Raw genomic sequence first — 26,183 nt, forward strand, 5'->3', positions numbered from 1 at the left:
ATTGATGCAGGCAAATAAAGCCAGCTCGTGGGCGCATTAAATGAGATGACAGCTGGTCAGGTGAGGCGGAACCGCCCAGTAATTTACCTCAGCCGCCTCCTCGCCGACCTGCACTTATTATATCTCGCACATCGTTGGACAATCTTGTACTACAAGTGCAGCCGTTTGCAAGCAAGAACAATTGACATTTGCTGCAAAAGAACACCCGCGGTGACGACTCTTCGAATTTCAGTCATGGATTTCTGTCCCTTGTACACTGTTACGTAGAGTAAGAGACCACATCAGCATCACTAATTACTCTCTCCATTTACTTATACAAGGTCACAGTGGAAGTAACATAGATGATAACATCACACATCTCTAGACAAAACAGATGATGTGGCAAGTAATTAATGAGAAAAGAGAGACATGCGGTAACATAGCTAGTTATAGGATCGCATACTGTCGCCTCGGGTTTACAGGATCGCATGTGGATCGGCGATATCCACGGCCATCTCAGTCCGGCTACTGCTATCGAGTACTTTGACCTATGGCGCCGCTTGCAGACCATCGTCCTTTCTCAAGAGCCCGATATCATCTCTTGGCGCTGGACGGAGAGCGGTGCCTACTCCGCCTCCTCTTGCTACAACGCCTTGTTCACCGGCTCTACGTCCTCCGAGCATTGGTGTCTCATCTAGGAATCTGCGGCCCCACTCTCTGTCAAGTTCTTCCTCTACCTCGCCTCTGCTAACCGATGTTGGACGGCAGATCGGCTCGCAAGACGCGGTCTTCCTCATGAGCCTGCTTGCGTCCTATGCTCCCAGCATGACGAGACCCTCCACCACCTCTTGGTTGGGTGTGTTTTCTCCCGCGTCATCTGGCACGGCATCCTCTCCTGGTGTTGCTCTGCGATCCCCGTGACGGATGGCACCATCGACTTCCTGAGCTGGCTCAGCACTGCTATCAACTTTGTTGTAATGGAGAATCGGCGTGGGCTTTCCACTATTGCCTCCCTTACGGCCTGGTCCATCAGGCGTCACCGCAATGCGGCCATCTTCGACAAAATTCCACCCTCCTCCGCCTCCCTCCTGATGTCGATCAAGGACGACGCCCGCTCCTGGGCCCTTGCAGGAGTCAAAGGACTCAACAACATTATCCCTGTAATGTAGCCTAGGTTATCTGGGCTGAGCAACCCATCTCATGCTCTCTTTGTATCATGTGCACGCCTTATAGTGTACGTGACCATGATGCCACTCTGTATGTTCTAACCCCTTCTATCAATGCAATGATACGCTAACAGTAGCGTATTCGAGAAAAAACATAGCTAGTTACTGTAACATCGCACATACCAAGACAAGATGAGTCTACAAGCTAATAAATGAAGTATTGCATGACACCACATATATGTTACTCCCCACCATAGAGGTAGAAACATAGAGTAGTAATATATGCATGTTACTAGTTTAAGTTATTACCCTTGTGACTAGTCTATAAGGCTGGACATAGCGGGGGTAACTTAGGTAGTAACTTAACACACCCCAAGACAATTTTACTTATGTGGCAAGTATTTAATGAGGAGAGAGGTGTTTGGAGTAACATAATACGTTACTGTAACATAGCGCTTCCCGAGATAAAATGAGTCTATAAGGCAATAAATGAAACAATCTATGACACTACTACTAAGATACTTTGCACATATGCATGACATTAGTATAAGTTACTCCCCACTATGAGGCTACTCATAGTGAGGGTAACTTAGGTAGTAACTTAACACATCCCAAGACAATTTTGCTTATGTGGCAAGTATTTAATAAGGAAAGAGGTGCTTGTGGTAACATAATATGTTACTATAACATAGCGCTTCCTGAGGCAAAATGAGTCTATGAGCTAATAAATGAAGCAATCTATGACACTACTACTATATTACTTTGCACTATGGAGGTAGTAACTTAGACTAGTGTCATATGCATGACACTAGTATAAGTTACTCCTCACTATGACGAGCCTGGCCAGCCTAAGGCCATCAACAATAATCGAGGTAAAAATAATGATACTTTCTCGTACTAACAACATATTTAATACTTATATGTATGTAGCCATAATGACAGTTGGTTACTTCCTCCACTCAGTTTTCTTGCATGCATGTGACATATTAATGATCCCAATAAATAAAAAGAAAAGCTGACTAGCAAAGCACATATTAAGTTTTACATTGGTACCTAGCAAAGCACACATTGAGTTTGTGGCCACAGACCCATATTACATGTACCAAGGTAGAAACTAATGGCCACTTAAGCCAATGTTGTAAACTAGTCTTTCTCCTTGCTTGACGTGTTAATTAATGTGTATTTTTCTTTCCAACGCACAATAAGACAACTCTTTCACTCCTCGTTGGTTGATTAATGTGGTGCATTAAAATGAAACCTTCTCACCCTCGCATGCATGCATGGGGTATTAATGTTCTCGGTTGTTAGTACGATGCAAACCTCATAAATTTTATCTTAATCTCTACTCCTAATGGAGCAGTTGGTAGCATGGTACTCCGGTTTTATTTTCGTTCGGTTTTTATTCGTCCCATCCCACCACCCCCACCAACTGGTTTTTCTCCTTTTCATTAAAAACTAAATCTTATTGAAGAAGATATATTTTCCATGCTTAATTTGACAGGTTCTGATTCATGCCAATCACGTAAATAAATAGATAATTCAGAATTCAGAACTCTCATCATATATTTGAGATTACCTTCCTAAAATATAGACGTAATATTTTCCTCGATAACCTTTCAAAACAAAATGATATATTTCTCAATAACAAATCATTAAGTCTACACACTATGTCTCGCCTCGCTCTGGTTAATTTTTTCTCACCGTTATATATTTGAACCGGATTTTATCAATAAGATCAATTTTCAGTATAACTTTCATATGGAAAGAAATGGATCACGATAAATCTTTAAGTCGTTTCCTTTCCTACTCATTCCATCGATCGACAGGAAATCCCCCGCCCGCGCCCTCACCGATTTTTATTTCCATGTGACCTAATTCTCCCCACGCCCTGCCCCCTTTCCATCCCTCATGCTACGCCGCCCCCAGTACCCCATGGACATGATGGCCGCCGCAGCCTCCCGATCTCCCTCTCCTCGCATCGCCGCCTGCGACGCAGCTTAACCAGCGTCTCCACTGGCGCCTCGACGGTTGTGGCCTCTGCTCCAGATCCGTCCGCCGTTGATCCCATATCCATCCATCTGCGTGAGTGGAGGGCGGACGGAGGCTGCTGGGGCCTGAGTGGTCCGACCAAGGGTGTTGCGCCCAGCTCCGACATGGTGGATGCACCGGTCTTGACGCCGATGCGCTGTCTCCTCGCCATCTTCGACCACAACCTTGCCTTGTCCGGCCGCTGCTCTGCCATCGCCGTCTTCGAGTCTCCCAGGACCACTGATAGGCTCGCCACCTCCGCTCACTGGACCGCCGTGTCTTCGATGTTCCCCGCATCCCGCCAGCGAGCCTCCTGCTGCCCACACGTACTCATCGATCTCTCTTATCCCGCGACAGAGCTCGCCCCTATCCTCGCCAGCGCCATGACCGTCTTCCACATGGATCCTACCTCCTCTGCCAGCGCTGACGGCGACCGCGGCCCCAAGCGCAGTGGCCACGAGTGCCATGAGGCTAGACAACTGGGACGAGGTCGAAGATTCCCAGCTCGGCCACCTCGACCTCCACCCTTGTTCTCGCACGCTGACGGTTCATCATCATGCATCGAGATGAGGCCGGAAGACCCGGCAGCCTTGGCAGAATAGGAAGAGGAGTCAAATGAGGCTGAGGGGAGCATGACAGAGCGCCCTTGCTGCACGAGATCAAGAACTAGTCTATTCAGAACGAACGAAGAGGCTCATCTCTATCCGCTTCGGTGTGGTGCCGGCAGTCGTTGCAGAGCCAAACACACCTGTCCAGGCTGCGGCATGGTCAGGGCTCCACAGTTTGTAGGGTGGATGGTTGCACGGGGCCATTCTTGCTGCTGGTGCCATGGGGCACCTTACGCGGCTCCTCCCCCGCATCCGGTGGAGCTGTGAACGGCTGTGTCAGCTCGGCTGCGTCGGTGTGTGTGTGTTCTGATGTGTGTGCGGTTGATGCTTTGCTGCTGTGGGCTGATGAACAGTGATCATATGCGTGCGTGTGCTAGAGTCTGCTCATGTGTGCATGTGCTAGCACTACTAGGGAAAACATTATACACAGAACTTTAGCAGTAGCGCGGGTCAAAGAAGCACGCTGGTGCTAAGTAGCAGTAGCGCGCATGTGCAAACCGCGCTGTAGATAAAGTTTTAGCAGCCGCGCGTCTTGTTCTAAACACGTTACTACTAAAATTCCCACGGCTTAGCCGATAGAATACACATAGTAGTAGCGACCTATATCGAACCGCGCTACCGCTACTTTCTTTGTAGCGGCGCGTTTTAATCTAAACTCGCTACTGCTAAAGGATATAAAATTAAATTGAAAGCACATAGAAAGGTAATTGAAAATGAAAGAAATAGAATAAGGTGAAAGGAAAAAAATAAAATGTGAAGAAAACTAAATGAAAAAGGGGGGAAAAGAGAAAGGAGTAGCAGTAGCGTGTATCCCAGAACGCGTTGTAGCTAACGTAGTAGTAGCGCGCTTTCTGGAACGCGCTACTGCTACTTCTGACTTAACCACGGGGTTCGTCCTTCCCCACGGCTACTTCCCCCAAATCCAGCTCTCCACTCTCGCCGCCGCTGTCGCCCGTCGGCCGCCGCGCGCTCTCCGCACACCCTCTACACCGCCCCGACCCCAGATTCAACGCCGCCCCTGCCCCGACCTCAACGCCGCCCCCGACCCTGACGTCGACGCCGCCATCCGCCGCGCGCCCGAGCCCCGATCCTGACCTCGACGCCGCCTGCCCCTCCCTCGTCGCAGGCACCCGAGGTGAGCACGCCTGCTCCTCCCTCTCCCCTACCTCTGCCTAGGGTTTCTTTATATTTTAGTTGCATCAAATTAGTTAGGGTTCATGTAAGGGTGGAAACGAATCGGATGCGGATGCGGCTCAAATGAGTTAGGGTTCATGTAAGGGTGGAAACGAATCAAATTTCTAAGATAAATCATAAAACGAGTAAAATTTGACCAGTTATTTCACTTTATAGTTGGATAATAGGAATATCCGCTACCACTTTCCACCCCTAGCTTCATCAAATTAGATGGTAATTAGGGTAGTAGTTCCTAGGTACTAATTAGTTAGTAAGAACTAGGTACTAATTAGGTACTAGTTCATTTTTATTTATAGTAAGTTTATTTTTAATAAGAACTAGTTGAATTAATAGAACTAGTTAGTAAGAACTTGTTGCTATTTTTTTAGTTAAAGCAATTTTCCCCGCATCGACGTGGACGATGCCTATCCCGCATCCTCGTCGTCGAGTCGGCGGAGGACGACACCTGCTTGACCGGATGGGCCATGTCCGGGACTGGGCTCCGCCGGGGTGGTACTGGGAGGCGCTACCTACCGGGGGGCGCAGGTTGGTGAGGAGCCAGCCTGTCGTTGACCCGAACCTTCTTTGGTGGCGGTCGCGTGGGCCAGTGACGGTCCAGAGGCTCGAGGACCCCGCGGAGGTGGTGCGTCACCGTGTCAGTGAGGAGGACGCGCACGTCCGTCGCTACTTGTTTGCGTTGGAGCACAGGTTCTTCAATACCTGGCAGGTTCTCCAGGGATCTCACTGGAGCTATGATCCCGCGCCGATACCCGTCGTGTGCTAGGGTTTTAGTTGTATTACTGATGTTATATGTATGACACTATTCGGGATGTATTAGTGATAATATTCGACGATGTATGGATGCACGAGATGATTTACTTTTGCTTATTGAATGGATGCTAATTTGAGTCCTATAAGATATTTTGAAATGTATATCTTGTGTTGCTCAAATAGGATATGTGCTTGCCCAAGTGGCCGGTCATGTTTGCAGGTTACACCTCCGAGTGGCCTATGTTTTGCCGCAGTGTTGATTCATTTCCGTTCCGGCAAATTTCAGGCGCTCGATATGTCCTATTTTAGCAAAGGTCATGCGGATTTTTCCGTGAATTTTGGCATGACTTGTGCCAGAATATGTAGGAAATATCGAGTGCCCTGGATTTGTGTGTTGAGTATCCTGGTAGTTGTCTTCGATCGATTTTCAGTTAATGTTTTAACTATGAACATAGGAAATGTCTGACGACGAAAAGGATTTCGGTATTTGCAAATACTGCGAAGACGAGCGCGGCCTATGCGACGGAATCTTCCTAGATGATGATAGGCGCTTCAGCATCAAGCTGGACGAGAACTTCGAAGTGGATACAGTAAGTCACAACGACAAGTCCTTTTTTGTAATTAAGCATGACATTTGCTTCATTTGCTTCAACTTATAATTTAAGCATGACATTAAGCATGACAAGTCTTTTTTTTACTATTCTACTAGCGTATCCCCTGCCATGCAATAATTTTTGTATTGGATAAGATAGGTTTCAGTCGTACTATGGAGGAAAAGAAAGTTTACTTGAAGACCGAGCATGGTTATATTTTCCATACATAATTATACAATTCAGACGACTACACCTATTTTGGATGCAAAATATGGCGAGCACTATGCAAGACTTATGCATTTGAGCCTGATATGGTTATCACCTTTGATATTCGTTCGGAAGATGATATTGAAGGTAATACCGACATCTGGGTCGATGTGCAGACGCCTCCAGTTATACCATTATGTAAGTTTCTCAACCATATTTATGTCTTTGATATTGTTTATTCAAAAATAGTTGACAACTAATTTGTATTGTCAGCTTATTTCGGTGCAAGCAAACATGTCCAGCGCTTGGTAGACAGGATCTACTACTGTCCTGAGGCTGAACTAAACTGCGATGAGCTAAGTCATTATGTTTCATGGCTTGAGGATCTTGATACTGTCAAGACAAATTTTCTTCCTGCATTTAGAAATGTTAGTACTGAAAACGTGCGACCAATAGTGTTCGTGATGAACTATGGTCACATCTATTTAGGAAGGATGGTAAGATTTTTACTATTTGTCCTCAGTGTATCTTTTCCATACATTATTTTTGAAGCTAAACTTCATTGCTAAGTATGTTACCATACGACGTTCTTCAACAGGGACTCCCGATGAATGTTGTGCCTTATGGGATCGAGACTAAAGGTACCATGAGTATTATTAGCTTACGGCCAAGATATCCTACAGATTACTTTAGTGCATTCAAGATTAGCGACGGATGCTTAATAGTGCAAGACTGGACCAAATGTGTGATGGAGAAGCGCAGAGAAGTACCAGGGGGCAACAAACAGATGCGCTACCCATGATTAGGAGACCAGTTCATCTGCATGCTCCAACTTGATCAAGGAGGAGAGCTACACATGTTTTGTGTTATTTTACCTAAGAGAGAGCAGCAGGAGTGATTAGCTAGCTAGAAATGAGTTTGAGGATGATGATGTGCTACACTATTACTATGATGATAAAACAGCTAGTCTTGGTGGTAATGACTATGATGATTATTATTAGCTAGTGTTAGTGGTGATTAAATAAATATTGTTGGTGGTAATGACTATGATGATGATTAAATAGCTTGTGTTGGCGGATTAGATTCAAGTGGAGGCAACATGTGGTGCACATCGAAAGTACTACTAGTCCAAACTAGATCAAGTTTGGATTAGTAGTATACTTTTGACATGCACCATATATTGCCTCCATTTGAACCTAATCCACCTTCATTTGACACACTGTTATGGACATAATGATGTAAACCTCATAACTGGTATTGTACCAATATTTGTACGATGGCGCATAAATACACTAAAAATAAAAAAATAAAAAGAATACTAGTAGCGATGGAGAGAAAACACGCTGCCAGTAGTTACATTAGCAGTAGCGTGGGAGTGAACAAACGATGCAGCTATTTGTCCTAGCAGTAGTGCGTGCGGGCACGCGTTATTGCTAAGCAATAGTTGTAGCGCCTTATTAGTAGCGCGCCTACCCGCGCTACTAGTGAGCACAAAACCAGCGCTACTGCTAGGGTTTTCCCTAGTAGTGTAGACTGATGTATATTATCTTTTTTTGCAGGAACTGATGTATTTTATCTACTGTTGCAGGATATTTGAGATCACCGTGAGCCTGTGTTTTGATTTTCGGCCGAAAAAACCAGATTTCGGCCGAATTTCGGCCATCTCGGCCTAGGGCGAAATATATCTTCGACCGAAATTGGTCCAATTTGACAAATTTTGGTCAAAGTTTAGTCAAATTTCAGTTAAAGTTTGGTCAAATTTTGGCCGAAATTCAGCTATCTCGGCCTGGGGCGAAAAAAATCTCAAACCGAAAGTCAAAACGCAGCCGTGAGCACATCTAGCAGCACAACTCCTTCAATCCGAGGTAAAACACACACCCCACTGCCTACCCCTTGTTTCTTTTTCTGAAATATTTGACACTAGAAGAGAACGTTGATTTACCTCTGAATAATTGGCTTCTTGTAGACAGATTGTGTGCTATTGAATTATTCTTGTTCACATGTTAAAGTATCATTTGTAATTGCATTGTAGATGGACAGAAAAACAAAGATGTTAATCTATGCGGTCTGCAGTCCAGTGGTTTGTCAACATGATAGCATTGGTTGTTCAATCCAGAAAAAGAAAAAGAAGAGAGGCAATTACGTATGCCCCATTTGATGAGAGAGATAGGATGAGAAGATAGTATTTTGACAACAAAATATGGAAGAATGACACAACTTGTCTGAACATGATTAGGCTTCGGAGAGAACCTTTCTTTAGGTTTTGTCAAATCTTTAGGGATCGCAACTTGCTAAAGGACACAATACACTTGACTGTTGAGCAACAAGTAGCCATGTTCTTGCACACTTTTTGTTTTGGTCTATTATGAAACAGTATAGTTTTTCGAAATTATGACTGTACATAACATGTTTTTTTCCTTCCATTGAAAAATTGCAAATTATGAGGGTAATCTCACCATCTCAAGTCAAAAAGGTTACCACAACCCTTATCCTTCATTTATCCCTCGAACCAAACACTACAATGGCTATCCTCAACCACGTTTCATCTTTTGAACCAAAAAAAATATGGGATAACTCCACCCTTCCAACCAACCTGAAAAAGGCCTATCCCTAGCCAGCTGGTTGGGGATGCCCTCAACCACCCTAGCCTGGCCCTCAAACCAAACACATCCTAAGGTATGCTTCGTTTAGTATCTGACCTTTGACTCTATAGCCCATTAAGGTCTGGTGAGTGCACATGCTCAATTATGTGATGTAGTTGTTTTCATGTTCTACAATTCGGTGGTACCAGGTTGTGTGCACAATGGGATGTTCTTAAAGATCTGAACTTGTTTCAATGGAGGCATACAATTCAGTTGAGAACTATTTTCTCAACAACCATTGGATGCTACAGGTCTGGGTATAGCTAATTCAGTTGAATCTTGGCTAAGAGGTTCTCTGATAGTTAGGGCAACCACATTTTATTCTCAAGCCATTGAATCTTTTGGTGAAATGCATCGAGCTGGTTTTAGCATGACCATTCATGCAATGCCAGCTTATTTTCTGAAGTGGGCTACTTCAGTACGCTTAGTCAATTGCAAACAGGGTCATGTAATAGGTAGGATCAACAAGAGTTGGCTGGCAACTGCTATATAGTACATATATGTTATGGATCAGCAAAGTTTGTTATTTTTTCTTCTTGTTAATTTAAGCCCTTAAGGTTATGTTGTTAAATGCGTACACAGAACTTAGTTCCAGATTTAACAAGAGCACATTTTACAATGAGCTTTATAGCTGGTGTTGATCATAATCAGTAAGTGTCCAGAGCATTTCAATTATTTTCTGCTTTGTGCACATTAAATACCTAGCGTTCAGTATGCCTATTTGTAGCATATTGCAGACTTGTAGTGAAGTAGCGCCATGCTAAGTACTAGATGCACCTTATTTTCAAATATGCTTTTCTGAAAATGTAATATACTTAAGGCAGCTTGTGTTAATTTTTTGGTATTACTCCCTCCGTCCCAAAATAAGTGTCTCTTAACTTTGTACTCCCTCCGTTTCTAAATATAAGTCTTCGTAGGAATTTCACTATGGACTACATATGTAGCAAAATGAGTGAATCTACACTCTAAAATGCATCTATATACATCCGTATGTGGTTTATAATGAAATCTCTACAAAGACTTATATTTAGGAATGGAGGGAGTACTAACTTTAGTACAAAGTTGTACTAAATTGAGATAGTTTATTTTGGGACGGAGGGAGTATGTGACTTCCACCAGATAGTAAATAGTTATACTATTTATGAGATATAGTAGAATCGATTATACATGGGTATAAAGTAGAAAATTGTAAGGCATCATATGTTGTTTCTTGGGATACCACCACACAAGTAGTAATTTCATGGAACAAATCAATCTCTTTGTCTAGCATGTTTTAACTTTTCACATGGCCCGTTGAACGACCATTCAATTTAGAAGACGCATTTAAAATTGTGTGGTTCTGCAACACCTCTGTTTTTGCTCAACAAAGAAATAACAATGTTGCACCAAATAGTTTTTAAGTTCTGTATTTACTTCCTAAATGCATTAGTTTATGCACACAATAATTTTTTACTAAGGATCTTACTGATATAAGTCCGAACTATGTATTTGAACCTTTCTAGCAATATGAATAACCATCCATGTTAGTATATTATCCTTTTTCTGATAATGATCTGTTGCAGCTCTAGAAACTAGGTCTCTCATCCATGTCAATAATGCTTGAAAATCAATTCATTTGCCAAATAAATTGTGAACAATGATGTCATATATGTCAACCAGCCAGCTATGTATATAATTTTTGTGAGCTCTGGATTCAACTGATATGTCTAACCAGAACGAACAAGTTTTGTGCAACTTCAAATTTTCTGAGAAAATGATGCTTAATTCAAGGGGTAGTTTTGGCTCTGGACTTTTGAACTATTAATTACTTACAAATTGAAGTACATAACTAACCCAGGAGGCACTGGCATCTCACTTACCTGACTGCCTATCTTCTCTGCATGCTGCCACTTTCGGATAAAATGCCGCCTTTTCATTTCTTTTTAAAGAAGTACAATGTTACAGTTAATAATCCTTCATTATATTGCTTGTATTACAGAAGAAATGATTTCCCTTCTTGTCAAATAGAAAACAGCTGACACGCCCAAGTGTGAAGTAGTTGATGGTCGAGAATTGAAATCAAGGCACAGGGGAGAGATCTCAACTATCCCATCTATAACAGGTTTGTTGGTTTCTCCCCAAACATTTTCAGTTGTTGCATATAGTTGTGCGCAAATACTTGACATGTTTTTGCTCCGACAGAGAGAAGGATTGGCAATATTTCAATATTGTGTAAAATTGTGTTGATTTTGATGTCGTTTCATTTTTCAAGTACGCAAGGACCCAAAGTTATTCAAGAACCTTCTTACCCATGACCACTATGAGCAGGTGTTGCATCAGGTCTTGCTGTGCTGGAAGCTCTCTAGGAATGACTCCGCTGCCATGCCTCGCTTAGCAGCATAATTAGCACGGTCCGGATTGCAGTCAAGACTCCTCGAAGCAGATCAATAAGATCATGGGGCTTGTCCTACTGTTTCAATGCAATCATGTAACTAATAACCAGTCCATTCATCAATTCATCCTTATGTAAAATGATTTAGTAGGCTAGTTGACGATGTGAAATTATGAGATCGTTTGATCTGCCCATTTTCACTAGCATTCCCTTTTTGGATACCATTCACATGGTAATTCATATCTCTTGTGAAGGCCAAAATTTAACCACCACTAGAACTATGATAATTAGCCTCCTTTCATAATTAATCTCAATACATGCTTACATGGATATGCTAATTGTTATTGTAATGAAAAACAATCTATTTTTTATGAATAGTTTTGTCCATATCTTCCAGGTTACTTCTTTCAGCGAAGTCAACATTTAAGGTGGCCAACCTGATGTGGTGTCTGTGTGCATGCTCTGAAAAAGTCATGTATGTGCAGGCTGTGAAGGATACTTCAAAACTTACATTTCAGTGATGGATACTTCTATCAGCGATGGCAACATTTCAACGAAGGATACTTCAGAACTTACATGTAGGAAATGTCGTATGTGTGCATGCTCTGAAAAGATAAACACGTGTATGTGTCCTGTTATTCTGTAGCTATTTAATAATATATCAATGGTGTCAAGAGGACAAGTCCATGTTCTTCATGTCAAGTACTATAAGTCTCTCTCGAAAGAAAATATTCTTTATACAACAAGACAATACTTATTACGATTTTTGCATGAAGTCATGGTTTTTTCCTTGGATTGTGGGTTTGCATCAGTGGCTGCAAGTTGAGGCTGCCTACGTTGCCACTGACAGTAGGGCACTATATTTTGTTCCTTATTTTAGTGAGGGTTATTAGTTCTTCTATTTTGATTAACCGTGTTATGATAAATACGAAGAATCTCATTAGCAGAGTTTTTAATTGTTTTGGGTGCGTATCAAAGAAACAAGGTCATGTATTGTTGCTGAACGACGACAAAGTTTGGTAATGTAGGTTGTAGGAGAAATGGGGAGAATCATTCCAGGGATTGTAAATGGTTGAGATAGCAAAATATACACATCTGATATTTATTTTGTTTTCTATGAAGGATTTTTACATCATAGGGATCCCCTACTTGGTGAAAGTTGTGGTGTCCATGGGAGAGGCAAGGAGCATGAGCATGTGAGAGAAACAGTGTAGTGCAGAGAGCAGGGACTAGATGCCCGTTATGAAGTTGTGTCATAGTAACCAGCTAGAGGGACGATGATGCATGAAATCAGTTACATAACAAAATACAAATATGATGGATGAGTCATCAATTCAAGTGAGAAGAACTTGTTTCATGTGATTTGTAGTGGCCAAAAGCGGAAACAAATTGTTTGCACAACACCTAATTCAACAACAAAAGTGATACGCCTTGATCATTATGTGCATGTGATATGATTCTAGATATTTTTCTTTGTATGGGGTGATTCTAATACTGAGGTAGGAGGGTTCGTATGAGTGGAGCTATCGTATCTCATGCAATGCTTAAACAGGAAAATAATGAAAGCAATTTAGGTTTTTTGATGTATAACATTGCAAAATTGTACAGGGACCTTATTTAATTTGTCAGAACTTTGTATAGGGAGTGCATGATGACGAATGTTGGAAGACATTCAAAGTTAGAGATGAGGGAATGCTTATGGCAATATGGCGAACTTAAAGAAAACATATGCGAATTTGAGCTGGGTGGCAATGTAGAGCCAAAGCCAAGTGTCTGGTATTCATCTGTTAGATATGAAGTGGGGTGACAACATAGCGAATTATTACACAAATGATCAAAGAGCTGAAGTTGAGGGGCCTGTGGTAGATTCATTTGTGGGCCCGTGGCAACGCACGGGCGCTCTACTAGTTGATGTTAGTGGCCTTGTATAGCTGCAAATTATAATTTTGATAGTGGCCTTGTATATAAAAATGGAGGTAGTATAACATTGGGAATTCAGATGGCATATCTAAAGCAAGACACAAATCAACACCACTAGGGATTCAGACAACTCATCAAAGTTTGCGCCAAACATGCGCGGCAATTGCTGCAAAGAAATAGTCCAATTTCTGTCACCCATAGCGATGGCACTTTCAAATTCAGTCAGGGATTTTTGCCCCTTAAACACGGGTATGAAGACTAAATATAACATTGCGAACTCAGATAGACGGTAATCTGTCCATACAACCACACATACATACTTTCACTTAGTCTATTTAGGCCTCGAATAACAAATTCAATACAGGTCCATAGTTTTTCACCCACAAGCTGGGGGAGGGGCGGTGGTGGATGTGCTGCAAAAAGCCCCATCAACGTAACCGGGGCAATTCCACGGACAAGCACACACACAACCAAAAGATCTTCATGGGCCGCACGAAGTCTGAACCACTACTCCTTCGCATCAGTCAAGGATCTCCTTGTACAGAAAATCTGGGATATCTCCCTTGTTCCCCTTCATGGTCACAATCTCTTATGCAATTTTCATCCTTAGGTGCTCAAGTTGTGCCTGTTGAAAAAACATGAGAGAAATACAAGTGCACCAATCATCTTGTGCATTCAAACTTTTCCAGACAAATACAAGTGCCATTTCATAATGGGGTAAGAGTCAATCGAAGGTACAGACCGGTGAACTACAGGATATAGTGCATGACATACACGACGCTATCCTCCCTACGAGCATGGCACATGGTTATTACTGTCAGTGCAGGCAAAAGAACTTCTCTGTTTCTATGCTTCATACAAATAAACTCACCTCCTGCATGGTTGGTGCTGCGCCACCAAGTGGTACAGAAATTTCCACCCGATAGTCTCGACCAACCCTGCACCAAACATGTCATTGAAAAGCCGGCAAAGTCTAAGCTGGAATTTCCTAGCCAATGTCTCTGTGGTTCCTCTTTATCTCATATGTCGGTCTGTCTCTATTGGATCAAGTACCATCACAATATTCTTCTCAGTATCAAGAATGTATAAGGACCAACAGTCCATAAAGAGCACTGGGAACATGAACTGAAATTGAATTCAACAAAAAAACAGATACAAATCAATCACAATGAAGCATACCATTCAGTATGTCTTTAATTACCACACCCAACACCTTTACCTTCTTCAGCCAATCAATTCTGTAGACCATCAAATCAGAGTTCATTATCATGCTGATGTAATCCTAGTCCACTTCATCTCGTCTCCCCTACAAAGCTCTTCCACCGGATTATTTAATTGTCCAGGCATTATACTTCGGTCGCTCGGACACCGAAGGCCATTGCTCGCCCACACATGCTGATGTAAAAGCAAGCAAGATCCGATGGTGTTGCCGCACGGATAGCCAAAGTAAAGATGTCGACTACAGACTCGTTGCAATGGACCTTGATGCAACAAGCCTGATTCGTGGACCGATGGAGGGTCTTGACGCTGTTTGGGCTGGGATTGGATGGATGTGGAGGGTGTCATGCTTGGTTTGGTGCCCGTGAAAGATTGTGACCTCCCCGGGGATCTGTCTGTGGCCGTCGTAGAGGAGTTTGTGGCCCTCCCTCGACGAGCAAGAACAATGCAGGCGGCAACAGGAGGTAGGGATGGATGCGTGGATGGATGTTGACCGTTGCTCGAGGTTACGGTGAGGAAAGTCAAGAGCATGAAGTCGAGATCGGATAGGAGTTTGAGTTCTTGTTGGCCACGGCTGGCCTCCACTTCAGCCATGTATTTTTTCATGTGCAAGCGGAGCAGTTTGAGTTACAATTTTTTTGGGGATGTATGGAATTTGAGTGGACCGTGGGTTGATTCTAAAAAGTTGAGGGGCTTCTCTGCAGAAGTGCATGACGGACCAAGTAGGTAATCATGTTCTTCATTATTGTTGGTTTATGTTGATGATCATCTTCAATAAAACTTTCTAATGTTGTGTTTCTAATCCAAGGACCGCAGATTTGCCAAAGATGAGGGGATGATAAATGAAAGAAACTAGTTGTAAAATTTAAAAGCCCGTGATAATGCACGGGTATTCTGCTAGTAATTGATATAGCCCAAGGTGAAGTGTGAATAAAAGACGCACACAACGCAAGAAAGACAACAACAACAATAGTCACCCAAAGGCGGCATGAATGGTAATATATGCATATTTTGACAATCTTATATTATATATAGGAAATTTCCTCATAAAATCTACTGCTAGCTAGCTAAAAACTCAATAAATAAGCTATCAAAAAAAGCTCTAGGTCCATGCCTGTAATTTAGCTGGTCACACGATTATATATATGGCACCGCTTGGAACCTCGAAGGGGCACCAATGATGGAGACACGTCAAATGAAAAATCCAGTATATCTTAGCTTAATCAGTGTGATACAGTTTCTTTCAAATGCATGGGTCCGCTTGTTCATGGGCATGTTCCATGAGGGAATAAAATAGAAAGAAAACCATGTTTGCTACTAGTAATTCTCACTCCATCCGGGTTTACTAGTCTCTTCGTATTTATGATCATATTTTGACCATAAATTTAAGTAATAACATATAAGTTGTGTGTAGTAAATATAACATCAATGAAAACCATATTAAAATACGCATTCAACAGTATAATTTTTAGTGACATGCATTAACATTTTGCTAGCCTAATATGTGCTTAAAGTTTGGCCCAAAATACAATGAGGACTAATAAAACCAGACGGAGGTAGTACGATTGAGAATTCTTTGGAGTGCAAGCCATTCAGAGAATCGTCAATCTGGTGTTGAGTTTTGTGCAATATTTCATCAGTTTTTTAACTTTAAAAAAATCAAATTGTTACAACCCACGGACATTTTCTAAATTTGTACATATATAGACAATTTTATAAAGTTATGGGTGGCCGTAGATAGACACATATAAAATCACATAGCCATGCCATGGGCAATGGAGAGCAATCATCATATACTAACACCATTGCCTCCTAATTTTTCTTGATTTGTATATGTGTAAACAAATTAATAATGTTATCGGCAGCCGCAGATAGGCCCAAATAGAAATTATACAGCTGTGCCATGTTTGCTAATTCTCATACAATTTAGAATTCTTTAGGGTGAAAACCATACAGAGAATCGTCAATCTTTTCTTCTTCTTTTTTGCGAGGGAGAGAATTGTCAATCTGGTGTTAGATTTCTGTGCAAGAATTCATCAGTTTTCTAACTTTGAGAAGAAGAAAGAAGTCAAAATTGCTACGATCTGCTAAAGATTTTTGAGATTTGTATATGTGTGAACAAACTTATAAAGTTATGGGTGGCCGTAGATAGACACGAATAAAAATCACATAGCCATGCCATGGAGAGCAATCATCACATACTAACATCATTGCCTCCTGATTTTCCTCAATGTGTATATGTGTAAACAAATTAATAATGTTATCGGTAGCCGTAGATATACCCGGATAAAAATTATATAGTCATGCCACGTACGAGCATAGCATGTGAGCAAACATCACATAATTAATGACACCAATGCCTAATAGTAGCATGATGTGAGGTGTAGCTCCTCAGTCCACATCATGCATGCCGAGCAAATAATTCGCATCTCGGCGGCCACAGCCTCCTCAGCTTAATATCCCCCACTATATAAACGACCCACGGAACTGAGAACCCTCGCCACCATCACCAAAATCAAGTGTTCTTGCATCAACACATGGGCATGGCTCCCCTCTTCCGCTCGTTGGCTCTCCTCGTCCTCCTAGTCACCCTGTCCAGCACCACATTGCCCTCCTCCCGTGCTACGTCCGGCGATGGAGACGACCATGACCTGCTGATGCTGGGTAGGTTCCACCGGTGGATGTCAGCGCATGGCCGGACGTACCATAGTGCCGCTGAGAAGCTGCGGCGGTTTGAGGTGTACCGTCGCAACGTGGACTTCATCGACGCCTCCAACAGGGACGCCGAGAGGCTCGGCTATGAGCTCGGCGAGAACGAGTTCACCGACCTCACTAACGAGGAGTTCATGGCGCGGTATGTCGGTGGCGCTTATGGTGGAGCCGGTGATGGTGGTGGTCTCATCACTACTTTAGCTGGAGATGTTGCCGAGGGGGCGGCATCATCCAAGAACGCCATCGAGGAGGATCGTAATTTGACGATGACTGCCTCTGACCCTCCCCGGCAGTTCGACTGGAGGGAACATGGTGTCGTCACGCCTGCTAAGCAACAAGGAGCATGTGGTAAGCAGTTTATATGGCATGCATACGTGTGGTTACACAACTGAAACCACCTTGTTACACAACATTGCTGTAGGATGCTGCTGGGCATTTGCTGCAGCGGCGACGGTGGAGAGCTTGAACAAGATAAAGGGCGGGGAGCTGGTTGACCTGTCCGTGCAGGAGCTGGTGGACTGCAGCACGGGCGTGTTCAGCTCGCCATGCGGCTACGGGTGGCCCAAGAGCGCACTCGCATGGATCAAATCAAAAGGGGGCCTCCTCACGGAGGCCGAGTACCCCTACATGGCCAAGCGAGGCAGATGTGCGGTGCACGACGCCGCCCGACGCATCGGCAAGATCACCGGCGTCCAGGAGGTGCAGCCGGGGAGCAGTGAGAGCGCGCTGGCGCTGGCCGTGCTCGGGAGGCCGGTGACCGTCCAGATCGACGGGAGCGGCCCCGTCCTGCAGAACTACAAGTCCGGCGTGTACAGGGGGCCGTGCACCACCAGCCAGAACCACGTGGTGACGATCGTCGGCTACGGAGTCACCGGCGCCGGAGAAGAGTACTGGATCGCCAAGAACTCGTGGGGACAGACCTGGGGTCAGAAGGGCTTCTTCTTCGTGCGCAGGGGAGCCGACGGGCCCCGCGGGCTGTGTGGCATCGCCATGTACGGTGCCTACCCCGTCATGTAGTTAGTATATCGGCATATAGTCTGCGCGCTGGGTATACATATGACGCGTAGCGTAATGTGCAAACTAAATAAGCTGCATCCATGCATGTGCACGCACATGCTGGCTATGCGAACAACGATGCCACGGATACCTGGATTGCTGGATCTACGCTAAATTACTTTGGCACCATATCTATATATGATACGATATAGTTCTCTCTCTCTCTCTCTCTCTCTCTCTATATATATATATATATATATATATATATATATATATATATACTGAGCGAGGAATAGTTATTCTTCACCCCCCTCTATTTTACCATCAATGCACCATAATTTTACGTTCCGTAAGTTTTGTTTTATTTCCAATGCAAAAAGGGACGGTAAGAAAATATATAATCGCCGTAAAAAATATTTTATGTTATATAAAATTACAAACGTAAAAATATAGTCTAAAATACACATAAACGGCAAATTTTCTTGACCTATATTTTTATTTTTTTTATGTCAAATTTTATGTAGTGTATCAATAAGAATGTAACTATTTGAATTTCAAACGTAATTTAATTATGAAATGATCGTAAGATTACCTCGGGTGAAGAATAACTTATTCTACATCTGGGTGATGAATAGTAACACTATATATATATATATATATATATGCGTGTGTCTGGTTCTACGTGTGCTATGATGTGTATGTTTTGACAGGGCATGTACAATGGTTGATAAAATAGTTTTATCTTAAGTCTTACATGTAATTTAGAGATGACAAAAAAGCATGTCTACAATGGATCATCTATTAGCCTTATCTTCAATAACTGGTTATTCAGAAAAATGTGGTGAGACATATTGTGCTAAGAGAAGACAAGCCTTTTTCTTATGATTTCTCTCTCCTCCACCTCATCATTTATCCTACGTGGCATTCCTAAGATAGAATCATTGTACATGCCCTAACAATAAGTTATCTACTATATACTGAAACATGAAGCAATTAAACAAGCCGCCAAGTTCGTTCACATATGCTTAAAATATATATTCCATTTCATTCAAAGAAAAATATATACTTCGTAGATTTTAAATACAATAATTGAGATTGAATATAAAGGGATACCCACAGCCCAAATTATGTACATAAAGTGTGAATATTCATTTCTCTGAGCTCAGGCTCATCTACACCCGGTGAAGAGAAAATTCACAACAAATACTAAACAAACTAGATGATGCCCCGCGCGTTGCTGCGAAATATGTAGAAGTTTTTTTAGGTGATTCAACTTGCAAACGTATAGATTCATATTGATGGACTTGAGTTTAGAAAAAAGAGAGCAACAACAGCATCATAGTGCAATGGGAAATGGAATAAGATAATATACAGGGCAGAGCAGCTGCCTCGCACCACATTTAAATGTATACCTGCAAAAAAAATTTATCATATTTAGATATCTTGATTGTAAATCAGAATCGTTCCCTACCAGTTGTGTTCTATTTTCGTGTAACAAAGGAAATGGAGGCTAAGCAAATCTAATCAAACTTAGTTATAGCACCTGAAACATAGACCTTCAAATTATGCAAAAGAGATGATTCGACTCCGGAGCTAAGTTGGCAAAAACATAATAAGAGAGCTCAAAATTACTTCTCGAATGCACAGGTATAAAGAGTTGGTTTCTTGGGGACATAATTTTATTTGACAGGAAATTGTTGATAAAATAAGACATGATATTATATTAATACTTTGTAAATTATATTAACTAAATCTGAAATGTAATGATAAATCGTACCTGAGTACTCCCTCCAAATATCTAGTGTTTCCAGGTGCTACAGACAACAGCATGCATTTTTTGTAGCTGCAGTTGAGAGGCCCCACTTATATGCAGGAGGTTAGAATACTACCAATTGAAGATAAGATTTCTCATATGCATTCATATGCTCATAGGTAAACTCTGCAAAACTTGCCCAATTGAATCAGCAAACATGATTTGCTATATTCCAGAGGAAGAGTGAAATGATAACTTTTATCAGAGCATTGCATAACCTAACTGAGAATATACCTAAATTGTAGACATAAAACACAGCCAACAAAATCTGCGTGTAGTTTCTGTATAAGTCTAAGGTCTGAAAGGAAGGAGGTTGCTGCTTGAACTGTTAACAGAGGACTATAAGTAGACGTTCAGGGACATGTGTACAGTTAGCAAATTGAAATATTGACTGTCGAATAACTCAAGAAGAAAGCTATGGTTGCCAATCCAAGCAGTCAACTGAACTTACACTACAGGAAATCAGACATGCGACGATGGTATTGTACACTTGGCAATCAGACCTTCAGGGGCACATGTGTTCAGTTTAACTACACACCAAATTCTGCAAAAAATACAACAACAAATGACTCAGTACGATGAGTAAGATGTACATGCATATAATCATGATTTATGAGAGAGAGAGAGAGAGAGAGAAAGATAAAACTCTGTAAATACAAAACTAAATGTACAGGCCGTGATTTATGAGAGAAAAAGTATAGATGAAGAAAAGGAGCAAATTTACCACACCTTCGTGGGTGGGTGGGGGGGGGGGGGGGTTCAACCTCGACCCACGCACATAGATCCAAAAGAACACGGTAATACAATAACCAAACAACAGGAGTACATGGATCATGAGCATCACTTACCAGCATTGCCAAAAAATTAGGCCGGTACTGAATCCATCGATCTTACCAAATTCATACAGATGATTCAACATATTAAGAGCACCTTAATTGCCCTAGGTTTGGGAATTCAGATCAAACATGTAATCTGCGGAAAGTCTACCTACCTCACTTCATATCTGAGAGAACTTACGAATCTACAAAAGAAACAACTAATCAAATATAGTCGTGATGCTGCAGGCGTGCATGCATAAGAGGTTCCTTACATGAACCTAAGATTTTCTAGAACTGGCTATGCATGGTGTGGATCTAACGACTTTGACAGGGATTTGTGTAAGTCAGTTCCTGCACTGCAACGGCAAACTCGTAATTGTTCCTGAAAATCCCATGAGGAGAGGAGTAGATCGTCGTTTCTCTTGTGCTATGGGCTGCAATTGAAACTTAGCTTTGGCTAAGTACTGCATGGTGTTAAACATCATCCTAAAATAGGGATCGAGTGAGGCTGCCGAGGGTAGGAGATGAAGTTGGGACCTAGAAGATCGAAGCTAGACCCATTGCCCGGTAGGGAGAGAAGATATTGTAGACTTTTGGACTTCTAGCCACATCTAGTGCGCTTCAATCGAAGACATGGCCGCAGACGGGCACCCGGTCGCTCGGTTGCCTGCAATCCCGCTTCAGGTAACAAAAGTCGGGCTGCCGGAGATGCCAGACCTAGGGGCATATGTTGGGGTTGGGTCGTCGGACACCGGGTGGGGTAACATAGACTCGCAGCAGCGGCGCACCATTGGCGGCGGCGAGTTGACCTCGCAGCCTCAAACTCCATCCAGTAAGATGGCATGGAGGAGTTGCGGCAGGGGATCTCGATCGGGACTGCAGAGAGTTTTTCCCCTGATGGGCTACTCCTCTTCCTGGCGGAAGCCTAGCGGCGCGAGATTTCCATGGAGAGAGATGGGAAGAGGCGTACTGGAGGGAGATGGGACTCCACTTTTTCCCATCTGCTGATGGATGATGATGGCTCTTCAACTATCTGGATGTTACAGGACGGAAGAGGAAGCGTGCAAAGGAGAAATTAAATCACAGGAAATAAAAAGGGTATTTGGAATTGATGATGTGGCTAGACTACTGAGGTGGAGTGAGGTGGATGGTTGCATGTTGATTAGTGATGTGGATAGTCTGCATGTTAAGAGAAATATATTAGTGGGGATGAACTATTTAGGTATTATAAATTTAAAAAATTCCAATTTTTTTTGCATGGAACATAATTTGGTGCGTGAGGATCGCTCCAAATTTCAGATCCTTTGGATGTATGGGTAGCTCTCAGCAACAACAACAACAACAACAACAACAACAACAACAACAACAACAACAACAACAACAACAACAAAGCTTTAGTCCCAAACAAGTCGGGATAGGCTAGAGGTGAAACCCATAAGTTCTCGCGACCGAGTAGCTCTCAACAAAAAAAATGGATCGGAACAATACATGAACAGTAAACTTTTTCATAGACCCCAAATTTGTCTATTTTTGTCGAGAACTACTCAAATGTCCAAATGATCTGAAATTTGAAACGCATCTCACACACCAAATTATCTTCCATGCAAAAAACAATTGGTATTTTTTGAATTTTTCTAATATTATTTTTAAATTTTCCGTTCATCATGGGTGCAACTGAGCCTGGGCGTCAAATCGCCTCGTCCCATAAAGTGCATTAAATTTCACCTACTTGGAAAAGAATTTGAGATTTTTTTACACATTATTTCTCTCCCCATCCTCGACCCTCACGTCCTTATATAAAGGGTTAAGACTTAGGATTTTCTACACATCATTTTTCCCCACCGGCATACCAATGCAGAGCCGCCTTGATTGTCTCCCGATCCTTTCCGATGATAGTGTTGCCGAGGCACAAAACAATAAACCGGAACAATATATTTGCATGAATAGTAATCCGTGTGAAAAATAAGTTCTTGGTCGATTACTGTCCATTTTTACACTACGATATTAGTGAACAGTACATCAACAATCACCGGAACAAAAACTGGAACAGTATCCGAATAAACCCAGAACTGCTAACCAAAACAATAACCAAATAAACCAAAACAAAAAATTCGAATAACCTGGAACAGTAAAAACCAGTGAAATGAAAGAACGCCTGAATAAAATCGAAAACATTAACCTACCCATATCATAAAACCGAAACAGTACCTGAATTGTAACCCAGAACCATACACTCGAATAAACTGGAACAACAAAAAGGGTAAATCCGCAAACCCAGAATAATACACCTGAATAAAGCGGAACAATAAAATTAGTACATCAGCACTATGCATTCACGTGAACAGTAATCCAAAAGAAATACCCAAATAAATCCCTAAAAAATATTGAGGCTCCTTCTCCCTTGGTGCATTCACCTACGCGAGGAGAATAGCCGATGTTGTTGCAGTCGTATACCTTGCCTTCTCCTTCCCCGTGGACAACCAGACAGAGGCTTCAACCATAATCCCTAAAAAAATGAATCGACTTGATCGATTCTGGCTGTAGCACTAGCACAACTCCATGCACACGAAAAGCTATTTGATAGCCCCAGGCCGGTCGACGAGCCAGTTGATTTCTCTTTCTTGCTTCACTGTTTGGTTTTGTTTTACAAGGGTGAGCAAATGCGTGTTTACCAGCGTCGATTTTGTTTATATTGTATGTGTCTCTCCGTTGGGTTTGGTCGACACCAAATAAGGAAAAAACCCACCATTTACACATTGTTTGCTTGCCTGCATTAGTGGAGCAGTTTTGGTATGATGTTTGGTGTGGTTGGGGTGATGCAACTACACGGTGTTTGGTTGCGTACATGCAGCGAGGTCGGCTTTACCTACGTGGTGAGCTTACCAGCTACACTTTACACGATCATCGATCACACCAATAAAACGGCACTATAATCACGACGAACTGCATGATCATGATGAAGTTCTTGATCCCAAACTGTAGATCCGACTTACCAATTTCAACACTGCCCACTCTTAAACCTTCTATAGCAGCTTGAACACATGCCTGCTTGATCACGACCTTGGAGTAAGCATGTCGCCTACCTACTCTTAAACCCTCTGGAACAACTGTTTTTGTAACCCGTTACTTCTTCATTGCATGCTTTCCATGAACTATAAATCCCTCAAACCCTTCCTCGGAACATCACATAATACTCGTCCTAACATGGCAGGAGAGCAACAATTCAAGCAACAAACAATTGAGCATACTAGACATGTAATAATAGAAGAAAGCATGCATGATCGTACGACATAGCAAGTTCATCTTACCACTATATCTAAATCAGGAGGCATCTGATCCTCGATGGGAGGTTGGCCGTCCTCGACATAGGACGACAGAAATTGGCTCTCGGATAGGACAATGGCCTGACTAAACTCTTGGGTGCTCATGTCCCACAATCGTAGCACACACATGGACAGTAAGCATAGCACACACTATCAAACCATCTAATTCAACACAACACGATATGAGTACCACGCATCAACTAGCATCCTACCAATCCACCATGGAGTTCAACACACGACCATACACCAACAAGCATGCTACCAATCAGTCACAACTAGCTATCAATCTTTGCCGACATGGATACATCCCCTAGCATGCTACAAATTCATCACCACTAGCTACCAAAACATCACATTACCACATATCAGAAGGTACAATGCTACAATATGGTCACAGATATGACACATGCATGTTCACAGATCTAGCTAGAACGAGTACAAAGAAGGGGGTGATCGAATAGCTCGAAGGAGGCGCAGGCAGGTCAGAGAAGAGGAGGACATGAGTCTCCCACGCAGTGTACGGTCATCCAGAGAAGATGCGCCGCTTACCTACTCGTTAGTGTCGATCCGCGTGGGAGGAAAAGCTCAAAGGCGGGGTGATGGTGGGAGTTTGGGCAGCGAGGTGAAGCTGGCTATATAGAGCGACAGAATCGGCGGAAGGTGACCACAATTCCTTCCAACACTATTTTGGAGATGCGCGTGGGCTCGTGTCATTTCTGTGGTCGCATGAGCTCGACGATCCGTTCCCCTCCCCTGCATCGCCAAGTCTGGCTTGCTGGAAGCTGTTGATTTTGTTGTTCCTAGCGGACTTTGCTGGGGAAGCTTTAAAGTCCATGTGATTCAGTTCAAACAGTGAATGCAGGCAACCAAACAATCCAATTTCTTTCCGCCCGGGCCTAGTTGCGCTCAATGCGGGCAACCAAACATGTCTCTAATAAGCTATGTAGCTGCATGCCCGCATTGACACATGCAACTAGTCAGCTACGTAAAGTTCTCTGTCCCGCTTCCGCGGGGTCACCACTTGTGGCTTTTCTCCCCTCATGACCCACTTTGTATCCTTTTGATTATTGTTCTAAATTAATAAAGTATAGGAGCCCTCAAAATAAAAAAAATCTACGTAGTTGTACAGAGCAAACCAAGCCGGTTGGACACATTTTTTTAATATTATTATTAGCATCTAATAAGAATTTGGTCACAAAGCACATGAGGTGCAAAATGGTCTTTTCAGACGTCATTTAACACAGTTAAGGCTTAAAATTGACTGAAGTCTTTTTTTAGAACATGGTACAATCGAAGCCGCTCACATACACGGGCATACATGCATCCCTATGAATTCACGCACGCACATCCTAATTAATTCTGGTGGGCTGGGGATATCACTGTCCTCCTAATTAACCATCCAATCGCAGGTTGGTTCGCATAGACAGAAGTCTCATAAAGAACATAAAATTTATACTAAGTGTTACGTAGGAAAAAAACATTTTTTGATGTCAAATAGGGAACAAAAATATAAGACGGTGTAAAATAAGGAATTCTCTCAATTACAATCTAGGGGCAAGATTTACTCAATACATAAACGCTCTTTGTGTAGTCAAACAGCAGTGCTACATTTAGTACGGTTATATCTTGACAAAGTATCTGCAAGCTAGTGTTAGCATTATATAAATGTGTAATTCCCTATTAACAATTCCTAGATTCAAAACAATATACTCCAGGCAGGTTATAAGCATGTTTTTAATTTTTAGAACGGCCGGCCGGCAAAATTGATTTGCTACATACGTTTCATCCATGTATGCTTAACATTCATAACTGTTGATTATATGATGGATCTTAGCTATACGGACA

The 26,183-nt window shown here is 42.5% G+C and overlaps 1 protein-coding gene across 1 annotated transcript; it reads left to right on the plus strand.

The window, feature by feature from the left end:
* The first annotated feature begins 17,184 nt into the window (after positions 1–17,184).
* On the plus strand, positions 17,185–18,605 carry LOC125542404 (senescence-specific cysteine protease SAG12). The gene is made up of 2 exons (XM_048705475.2): positions 17,185–17,736; positions 17,810–18,605. Exons 1-2 carry the CDS (start codon positions 17,214–17,216, stop codon positions 18,403–18,405), a joined length of 1,119 nt encoding a protein of 372 aa, XP_048561432.2. The 5' UTR covers positions 17,185–17,213; the 3' UTR covers positions 18,406–18,605.
* Positions 18,606–26,183: the final 7,578 nt, after the last annotated feature.

Source organism: Triticum urartu, chromosome 1A (assembly GCF_056163025.1).
Source record: "Triticum urartu cultivar PI428250 chromosome 1A, HENAU_Tu73, whole genome shotgun sequence".
NCBI lineage: Eukaryota > Viridiplantae > Streptophyta > Magnoliopsida > Poales > Poaceae > Triticum > Triticum urartu.